This window comes from Amaranthus tricolor, chromosome 11, assembly GCF_026212465.1.
Source record: "Amaranthus tricolor cultivar Red isolate AtriRed21 chromosome 11, ASM2621246v1, whole genome shotgun sequence".
Classification (NCBI taxonomy): Eukaryota; Viridiplantae; Streptophyta; class Magnoliopsida; order Caryophyllales; family Amaranthaceae; genus Amaranthus; species Amaranthus tricolor.
The window spans coordinates 17,551,706-17,561,730 of NC_080057.1; the positions used below are offsets into that span (position 1 = coordinate 17,551,706).

Below are 10,025 nucleotides of genomic sequence, written 5' to 3' on the forward strand. Positions count from 1 at the left end.
CGAAAAATTTTGACTAAAAAGTTATGATAATTAAAAAAAGAATTTAATGGGACCTCCCCCTTCTTTGTTTGTCTAATTCGAGGGGAAAAGGAAGGTCCCGTTAAGTTTTTATACTTTCATATCTATGCCTCGGTTCATGCAATTACTACAGCGATGAGCCTAATCCAGAATATGAACCATAAAAGAAAATACCTAGTAAACCGATCACAACAATACCAGCTACAGTACCTATTATCCAAAGAGGAATCCTTCCAGTAGTATCGGCCATTTACCCCACTTCCCTCCACATTTCATCAAGTAGTCGTGCTTAGAGACATAAACAGTCATGGATAATTATGAAATGAGGTCCTTCCGAATGGGATAAGAGCATTCCTATTCTATATATTTCGTTCCTTCTTTTTATTTATTTTTATTTAATTGAAAAAATAATTAGAAAATAAAACAGCAAGTACAAAAATGAGTAATAGCCCCCAATAAAGACTGGTACGATTCAATTCAACATTTTGTTCGTTCGGGTTTGATTGTGTCGTAGCTCTATAATTCGGATTCGGTTTTGTTTATCGTTGGATGAACTGCATTGCGGATATTGACCCCAAAAAAGAAACGGTAGGTACAGCCAGTCCGTGAACAGCCAGCCATCGCACGGTAAAAATTGGATAGGTTCGATCTATGGTCATTGGGCCTCCTAAAAGGATCTACTAAATTCATCAAGTTGTTCCAAAGAGTCAAAACGGCCAGTTATTAATGGAATTCCTTGTCGGCTCTCTGTGAAATATTCGTTTGGCCGGGGGCTTCCAAACACATCGTAAGCTAAACCTGTGCTGACGAATAACCAACCCGCAATGAATAGGGAAGGTATAGTAATGCTATGAATAACCCAGTATCGAATACTGGTAATAATATCAGCAAAAGAACGTTCTCCTGTGCTTCCAGACATGCTGAGCTCCACATATTCTTGTACAGTCAAAGGCAAATCCGTAAAAGATGAAATTAGTAAATTTCCTTTTACTTTTGACTTTACGTAAAAACGTAAAGATCTTGTAGGATTACCAATATAGTACCAAAGGTGTCTTTAGAGTATACCGAATCAGTATAGCTATCCTTCTTCTGACACAGCAAGGCGATTTCAGTTAATATTTAAATGAAGTACGAGAGAATTTCTTTGTTTTTTTTTGTGCATATGGAACTAGTTTTCATTTTTTTTGAATTCCGGAAGAAGATTATCATATTCTTCCAATAACCGAGTTGGAAAAAAGAAAGATTTTTTTGAATGATGATAATCTTTTTCTTTTCATTCAAAAGATTATTTATTTTATCTGGATGAACCCAATTGTTGAGGCTAATAAGTTCAATTGAAAATAAAAACTAAAAAGTGTTGTGTTATAATTATAAAATAAAAAACCTGTTCGTTCGAAAAAAAAATCGATTTGATCCCAATAGAAATGATTTTTCATTTTATTCTAGAGTGATTCAAACAAATAACATTTTATTTTTGAAGAAAATTCCGAAAATTCCATAGTTATATTTATTATTATTTTAATATTAGATTAGTTTACTCAAAGGTTTTGCAAAAAATATGTTGATTGAAAATTATGAGATGCGTAGATGTCACAGATAATCAGCCGTGTCGTTTTTTTTATACCGACCTTACTTTATTTTTGTTAGTGACATCTATAATGTAATAGTTGATGAATTCAAAATATTCAATTGAACTTATTCTTTGAATTGCGATTTTTGCTTATTTTTTTTTTCTAAATGGAAACTTAGGTAAATGCTTTAGACACATATGTATAAAAAGAACATATTTTAGTTAGCTCCTTCATGCCTACTCTAACTAGTTATTTCGGTTTTTTACTAGCGGCTTTAACTATAACCTCCGCTCTATTTATAGGTCTAAACAAGATACGACTTATTTGAAATTAATTGAATGAACAACTCAAGGAATGTTTCTGTGGGATTCCGCCCATGTTTCTAGTTCTTTACTGCAGCAATTGAGAATTTTTGGTTATTGAGATTCATGGGCAATTCAGATTAATATTTATGGATAGATATTACCTTTCTTTTTTTTTTTTTTTTCAAACAAATTGAAATGATTGAAGTTTTTCTATTTGGAATTGTCTTAGGCCTAATTCCTATTACTTTGGCTGGATTATTTGTAACTGCATATTTACAATACAGACGTGGTGATCAGTTGGATCTTTGATTAATTAACAAATTTTTTTTGATTGACCTCCTGTGGATTAAAGAAAGGAGGAGGTCAATTTTAGATTCGATTACTGTTCATTTATTTCAGTCTAATTCAATTTGACTTAACAAGAATGGAATCACGCTCTGTAGGATTTGAACCTACGACATCGGGTTTTGGAGACCCACGTTCTACCGAACTGAACTAAGAGCGCTTTCTTATCAAAATAGATAAGACTGGAAAGAAAGGGTTTTTTTATAACTGAAAACTCTATCTACATCTTGCATGCATACATTATTTATCATATAGAGTATAATAAATAAAATGAGAGATTAGGCATGTCCAATTTGAATCAAAATTTCAATTAATTCCTACTTACTTCTCAAAGTAAAAGTAATTAGGTAGGGATGACAGGATTTGAACCCGTGACATTTTGTACCCAAAACAAACGCGCTACCAAGCTGCGCTACATCCCTTTCAATTCAATTGGTTTTTATAGTGTAATTGTAAAACATCCTTGTCTTGTTTTCCACATTCTTATTTCTCATATAAATTCATAATTAAACTGCACTGCTATTTCCTCTTCTTTTTGGTCTTTTATCATATAAGGTATAATAAAAAGGATTTGTATATTTATGTATATGAAAAACCTGTTGTAAACGAAAAAAAAAGACTTTTCGTTTCGGGAATGCTCAGTTCAATAGGAAGGGGCATGTTACTCTTTTTCTTAAAAAAAATATCTTATCGACTCGAAGTAAAAAAGTAAAAGTACGTAGATTTTTTTTTAGGGATTTCGTGTACAAATACAAGTAGTCTTTGACTCTATACATAGGATTATAGATTAGATATGTATTACTTTTATTTTATATATTAAAGAAATGAAAAAGGAGGATTTTCAATGCGCGATTTCAAAACATATCTTTCCGTGGCACCGGTACTAAGTACTTTATGGTTTGGGTCTTTAGCCGGTCTATTAATAGAAATCAATCGTTTTTTCCCAGATGCGTTGACATTCCCCTTTTTTTGAGTCTAGTTATTGAGACGGGTAAGGGGTTAACGAAGATTAGAGCTAGAATCAACTATCTGTGACTAATCCCTCCCCTCTTTTTATTTAAAAAAAAAAACTAAATAGGATTAGTTGAGTAAAGAAGAAAGTGGATTCAACCTTATCAAAACTTAGGCTCTCAGGCTCGAATGGAAACGAAAATGTGGGTCTAGGATAAGCGTATTATCCAAGATACTTAAATGAAATTACTGTGATTAGAAATTCGAGTTAGCAACTTCTATTTTTGCAACTTTTCTATTTTTTTCTTTTCCTTTCTTCAAGAAAAATAGAAAAGTTGCTTGAATTAAATATACAAAGGAGGTTCATGGCTAAGGGTAAAGATGTTCGAGTAAAAGTGATTTTGGAATGTACTGGTTGTGTTCGAAAGAGTGTTAATAAGGGATCAAGGGGCGTTTCCAGATATATTACTCAAAAGAATCGACACAATACGCCTAGTCGGTTGGAATTGCGAAAATTCTGTCCCTATTGTTACAAACATACAATTCATGGAGAGATAAAGAAATAGATCGAGCCGAACGTCTATCTATTATCCTTTCAAGTAAGGGGACAAAACATTTTTCATCTATATCATTTACTTTTTTTTTAAAATAGAAAATGGATTTCTAATATATTTCTTATTTCTTATAGTAAATATTTCATATTATTATATTATATATATACTATATATTATAGAAAAAAATTATAGAAAAAAATAGAAATAAACAAATCAGATCCTATTTTGGCTGGACCTAACAAAATTAGAATTAAGAAATAGGATTTTCGGTATGTATAAAGAATAAACTAAACAAACTATGGATAAATCCAAGCGACCCTTTATTAAATCCAAGCGAGCTTTTCGTAGGCGTTTGCCCCCGATCCAATCGGGGGATCGAATAGATTATAGAAACATGAGTTTAATTAGTCGATTTATTAGTGAACAAGGAAAAATTTTATCTAGGCGAGTGAATAGATTGACCTTGAAACAACAACGATTAATTACTATTGCTATAAAACAAGCTCGTATTTTATCTTTGTTACCTTTTCTTAATAATGAGAAACAATTTGAAAGAACCGAGTCGACTACTAGAACTGCTAGTTTTAGAACCAAAAATAAATAAAATAATAGACTTATTCTTTTTCGTTCTATTTATTTAATTAATAATTGAATCAAAATTGGAATCTGAACTCAAGCACGGATTGCAGTTTTGTTCTAAAAAAATTGTCGAATCTAGATTTGATTGTCACGGCGTAAGATAATATAAAAATTGGGAATTTTTTTTTGAATGGATTTGGTGATTTTTTTTTATTTATCATATTTTATTAGACTAATTTCTACTCTAATACTCCCGGAGAATAAACTCCGGGGAACTTCATTTAAATCGTTTCGAGGTATTCTTCTTTCCAATCTTCTTTTTTTAAGATCTCATTAAAAATCATATAAATACAATTCCTATTTAATATAGCTATTTGTGCAAGTATTTTACGATTAAGAAGCAACTTTCTCTTGTACAGATCGTGTATAAATTTACTATAATTATAGTATACCCCTCTTTCACGAATTACTGCGTTTATTCGAGTGATCCACAAACGGCGAAAATCTCTCTTTTGCCTGTCTCTATCCCGATGAGCCGAAACCAAAGCTCTTATTTTCTGTTGAGCAATGGTTCGAGTAAGTCTTGAATGAGCCCCGCGAAAGCTTGATACAAATAAACGAATTTTTCTTCTGCGTCTTCGAGCTATATATCCCCGTTTAACTCTAGTCATTGAATAATTGAAACTTTGATGAATAACTAATCGATTTTTTTTCTTTAAGTTATTCTTTTCGCCTTCTGGTCTATTAATAACAAAACGGATTTTTCCAATGTATAAAATAAAAATTCCAATGGCTTTTGCTACTATAACCTTCCCAACCACTATTTTTGTTATTTTTCTTTTTTTCGACATTTCGTCTTGAAACGAGACAAAAAAATTTATTAATGTATCAAAAAAGTAAATAAAAAAATGTGAATTCAAGTTAAATATAGATGATTAAAGAAATAGTGGATTCCTTCGTTTCTATGGTTACTTTTAAAACGGTGAGGTCCTCTCTATACACCGGAGCCCCTTTCCTTCATTTCCGGAATCTTATTGATAACTTGTACAGTTCAAACCTTTTGGCTCTACCCATGAATTATCCAGTAATAGGTCTTTCACAACGAGATCCACCTATACAGTAACGGTATTTAATTTTGAAGGTTTGCTGGATAGCTGACCCTGTTAGTCCGTTCTTGCAAGAATCGGAGCCGAATTTTTTTGCTTTTAAAATAAGATTCCCTGCTAAATGGATAACGTTCGTTACCAATGGGAAATTTTTTCTTATCTTAAACCCGATTTATACCAATAGAAACCATAAATTTCATACCCAATAGATGAATTTATTATTTTTTTTTTTTCATTTTAGATAGTGACTGGAGTTTTATACCATTCACCAGTATTGATTATTGATACTGGAAAAATTCTTTCCTTTCATTTGCTTTTTTTTGTTCCAGCTCATAATCTGAACGAGTCACACATACACCCTAGTACATGTTCCTCGACGTTGAGGGCATCCCCGAAGAGCGGGGGATTTCGTGACATTTCTGATTGGCTGTCTTGTGTTTCTAATAAGTTGTTTAATAGTTGGCATGCTGAATCATATACATAATGGGCTGGTTTAGATCAATCCTAACCGAATTTTTTTTTATAGTTAATGGAATATTAAACACAGAATGGTAAACCGAGTAACAAGAAAAAATTTCAAATGTTTAAAACTATTTTTATTCCTTTTATTCGACCGCTACAAGATCAACAATTCCATGAGCTTGGGCTTCTGTTGCTGACATAAAAACATCCCTTTCCATATCTTCGGATACAACCCATAAGGGTTTGCCCGTTCTTTGTACATAAACCCTTGTGAGGGTTTCACGCAATTTCAAAAGTTCTTCCGCTTCCAGGATAAATTCTCCCGTTTGGGCCTCATAAAAAGAGCTCGCGGGTTGATGAATCATTACCCTGATGATATATACCATAAAAAAGTTCTTCTATCTCGCGTAATGTGATGAATAGAAAAAATATGGAATTAAGAATAAAAAAGATAGAATTGAACAACCGTACGGGCATTTTTTTCGCATTGCATACGGCTATAGAATGGAATTTACTTTCATTTTCCGTTGAACAAAGAGAAAATCTAGAATTGATTAGATCCAGATCAGTAAATTATCCAATTACCACCCTTCTTTTCGTAGGAGCTAAAAATACTATGATGGCTCCGTTGCTTTATATATTTATTTCATCTGTAGTTAAGCAATCCCAAAGTTTCTTTTTGATTCGAAAAATAAGAAAGAAAATTTTTTTGTACTCGTTCAAACATAAATAGAGTCTTTTGTTATGAAAAAAAGTTTGTGACGCTGAAATGGACTCCTAAAGAAATCGGGAATACTCTTCATCTCATACTCCTCTTTCGATACATAATTGAAGGTTTTGAAAATAAAATAGAGAAAAATATCTCATATCGAATTCAAAGTGCCATGCTATTATTACTTAAAATATTAATATTTGATATGGTGAAGGCATAGTTTTCTTTTTTCTTTCAAATAAAAAACTCATTGGCGCCAAGCGTGAGGGAATGCTAAACGTTTAGTAATTTCTCCTCCGACCAGGATAAAAGATCCCATTGAAGCAGCTAACCCCATGCATATTGTATGTACATCTGGTCGCACAAATTGCATGGTATCATAAATAGCTACTCCGGGTATTACCCATCCGCCAGGAGAATTTATAAACAAATATAAATCCTTGGTATCATCTTCGATACTGAGATATACCATAAGACCAATAAGTTGATTCGAGATCTCGCTATCGACTTCTTGGCCTAAAAAAAGTAATCTTTCTCGATAAAGTCGGTTGATTCGGGTAAAATTCTATCCCTTAGGAACCGTACATGCACCTTTTGATGCATACGGTTCAAACAAAATTGTAAAAAAAAATCAATGTGTAGATTCTACATCCTTTTTTTTTTCATAGAGATTTTTCCAACTTATGATGAATAATCAAGAATCTCCTTTTCGATTTTTCAAAAAAGATTACTTTTTCGCAATTCCCTAATTACCCATATAATATATAATATAAAAAAATTTCTATAATTAAAATAGAATAAAATTCTACTAAAAAAAAAAAAAAGAATTTACTAAACTTATTGAACTTACTTTTCATTGATGTATCATATCATCGAGATTCAACTCAAATCACGATGTCATTTTCTTGTTCTTGAATGGGTCTCTTGAAATTTTTAGGTTTATGCTCTACTCCGGGTAACGATCTGCCCGATTTCGATTTGCCCATATAGAACAAATGTTTCCAATACCGCTTGTTTTTTTTTGTTAAAATTCCCCTTTTTTATTTACTTCATATCTTTTCTTTCGTCAATTTCCATATTCAACAGATTAATTACTTTCATTCAAATCATTAAAGTTGAGAGCGCTATTTTTAATTTCAAATCGAAAAAATTAAGAGTTAAAGTAAATAACCTATATAATACAAGCAGTAATTTTTAATATATTCCCGATTGGGATTGGGGTTTTTATAAACGGAGCCTGGATACTTCATTTTATTGGTCCAACCGAGCCAACCATAAATTATTCTAAGTGAGAATTATTAACCTGAATCCCCCTAAAACTAAAAAACGGATCGAATTGCATTTCACGCTCCAAATTTTGGATGATTTAATCAATCTTTCTTGGGCGAAATGGAGGATATCTCAATCGGGAGAGATAATGGGGAAATCCCATATGACCCAATATATCTGACAAGTCGCACTATACGTCAACCCAAGATGCATCTTCCTCTCCAGGACTTCGAAAGGGAACTTTTGGAACACCAATAGGCATTAAATGAAAGAAAAAATAATTAAGTACTCTATTTCACTTTGATGTGGAAACGTAATAATTAAGGTTATTGTTTTTATAATATCACTCATTAATTCTATTTTCTGCATAGATTAGAAAGGTTTAGTTTAAGAAAAAATTCTTACCAATATAGCCTTCCAATAATGAACAAGTATGAAAGCATTTACTGATAGAAGATGGTATCAACTCCCCATTGCGTATTGCTACTTATCGGGTATAGAATAGATTTGTTTCTCTTTGTTCCTACAAACATAATTGTTCTATTATTACCAACCGAATAAAAGAAACATTAACCCTTGTTGCTAGATAATCGATTGAACAAAAGGGATCCATTGCATAGTTATAGTCTTTTCCAATGCAATAAAGTTACATAGTGTCATTTTTCTTTGATATAAGGGGTATTTCCATGGGTTTGCCTTGGTATCGTGTTCATACCGTCGTATTGAATGATCCTGGTCGGTTGATTTCTGTCCATATCATGCATACAGCTCTGGTTGCTGGTTGGGCTGGTTCGATGGCTCTATATGAATTAGCAGTTTTTGATCCCTCTGACCCCATTCTTGATCCAATGTGGAGACAGGGTATGTTCGTTATACCTTTCATGACCCGTTTAGGAATAACCAATTCATGGGGCGGTTGGAGTATTACAGGGGGGACTATAACGGATCCCGGCATTTGGAGTTACGAAGGTGTGGCTGGCGCGCATATTGTGTTTTCTGGCTTGTGCTTTTTGGCAGCTATTTGGCATTGGGTGTATTGGGATCTAGAAATATTTTGTGATGAACGTACAGGAAAACCTTCTTTGGATTTGCCTAAGATTTTTGGAATTCATTTATTTCTTTCGGGGGTGGCTTGTTTTGGTTTTGGTGCATTTCATGTAACAGGCTTGTACGGTCCCGGAATCTGGGTGTCCGACCCTTATGGACTAACTGGAAAAGTACAACCTGTAAGTCCAGCATGGGGTGTGGAAGGTTTTGACCCTTTTGTTCCAGGAGGAATAGCTTCTCATCATATTGCTGCAGGGACATTAGGCATATTAGCCGGTCTATTCCATCTTAGTGTCCGGCCGCCTCAACGTCTATACAAAGGGTTACGTATGGGCAATATTGAAACCGTTCTTTCTAGTAGTATCGCTGCGGTCTTTTTTGCAGCTTTTGTTGTTGCTGGAACTATGTGGTACGGTTCAGCAACTACTCCAATAGAATTATTCGGACCCACCCGTTATCAATGGGATCAAGGATACTTTCAGCAAGAAATATACCGACGGGTAAGTGCTGGACTAGCCGAAAATCAAAGTTTATCAGAAGCTTGGTCGAAAATTCCTGAGAAATTAGCTTTTTATGATTACATTGGGAATAATCCGGCGAAAGGAGGATTATTTAGAGCGGGCTCAATGGATAACGGCGATGGAATAGCTGTTGGATGGTTAGGACACCCTGTTTTTAGAGATAAAGAAGGACGTGAACTTTTTGTACGCCGTATGCCTACTTTTTTTGAAACCTTTCCGGTCGTTTTGATCGACGGGGACGGAATTGTTCGAGCTGATGTTCCTTTTAGAAGAGCGGAATCTAAGTATAGCGTTGAACAAGTAGGTGTAACTGTTGAGTTTTATGGTGGCGAACTCAACGGAGTCAGTTATAGTGATCCTGCTACTGTGAAAAAATATGCTAGACGTGCTCAATTAGGTGAAATTTTCGAATTAGACCGTGCTACTTTGAAATCAGATGGTGTTTTTCGTAGTAGTCCGAGGGGTTGGTTTACCTTTGGACATGCTTCCTTTGCCCTACTATTCTTCTTCGGACACATCTGGCATGGGTCGCGAACTTTGTTCCGAGATGTTTTTGCCGGTATTGACCCCGATTTGGATGTTCAA

General features: G+C 33.8%; 3 protein-coding genes and 2 non-coding genes across 5 annotated transcripts in view; 1 reads left to right on the forward strand and 4 right to left on the reverse strand.

The window, feature by feature from the left end:
• Positions 1 to 382: 382 nt before the first annotated feature.
• On the reverse strand, positions 383 to 1,197 carry LOC130826584 (cytochrome b559 subunit alpha-like). Its single transcript, XM_057692163.1, has 2 exons — positions 1,151 to 1,197; positions 383 to 1,070 (listed from the first exon to the last, which is right to left on the reverse strand). The coding sequence occupies exons 1-2, from the start codon at positions 1,195 to 1,197 to the stop codon at positions 686 to 688; spliced, it is 432 nt and encodes a 143-aa protein (XP_057548146.1). The 3' UTR covers positions 383 to 685.
• A 1,128-nt stretch (positions 1,198 to 2,325) lies between these two features.
• Positions 2,326 to 2,399, reverse strand: TRNAW-CCA (transfer RNA tryptophan (anticodon CCA)). The gene has a single exon. It is a non-coding gene; the product is annotated as a tRNA-Trp (tRNA).
• Positions 2,400 to 2,587: 188 nt separating this feature from the next.
• Positions 2,588 to 2,661, reverse strand: TRNAP-UGG (transfer RNA proline (anticodon UGG)). Its single transcript has one exon. It is a non-coding gene; the product is annotated as a tRNA-Pro (tRNA).
• A 3,046-nt stretch (positions 2,662 to 5,707) lies between these two features.
• LOC130826987 (ATP-dependent Clp protease proteolytic subunit-like) lies at positions 5,708 to 8,388 on the reverse strand. Its single transcript, XM_057692626.1, has 2 exons — positions 8,064 to 8,388; positions 5,708 to 7,154 (listed from the first exon to the last, which is right to left on the reverse strand). The coding sequence occupies exons 1-2, from the start codon at positions 8,132 to 8,134 to the stop codon at positions 6,851 to 6,853; spliced, it is 375 nt and encodes a 124-aa protein (XP_057548609.1). The 5' UTR covers positions 8,135 to 8,388; the 3' UTR covers positions 5,708 to 6,850.
• Positions 8,389 to 8,516: 128 nt separating this feature from the next.
• Positions 8,517 to 10,025, forward strand: part of LOC130826585 (photosystem II CP47 reaction center protein-like) — a 5,416-nt gene continuing 3,907 nt past the window's right edge. Inside the window, exon 1 of the mRNA XM_057692164.1 lies at positions 8,517 to 10,025. This exon is cut by the window's right edge and continues 58 nt beyond it. Within this exon, the coding sequence (XP_057548147.1) occupies positions 8,559 to 10,025 (1,467 nt within the window). The 5' untranslated portion in view covers positions 8,517 to 8,558.

Bases quoted from the DNA above. Each gene is read 5' to 3' on its own strand.
- LOC130826584 (XM_057692163.1), bottom strand. From the start codon at position 1,197: ATGAAAACTAGTTCCATATGCACAAAAAAAAACAAAGAAATTCTCTC. The intron at 1,071-1,150 runs GTACTTCATTTA...TATACTCTAAAG, and splicing joins AAAAACAAAGAAATTCTCTC to ACACCTTTGGTACTATATTG.
- LOC130826987 (XM_057692626.1), bottom strand. From the start codon at position 8,134: ATGCCTATTGGTGTTCCAAAAGTTCCCTTTCGAAGTCCTGGAGAGGAA. The intron at 7,155-8,063 runs GTGCGACTTGTC...TTTTACCCGAAT, and splicing joins GCATCTTGGGTTGACGTATA to CAACCGACTTTATCGAGAAA.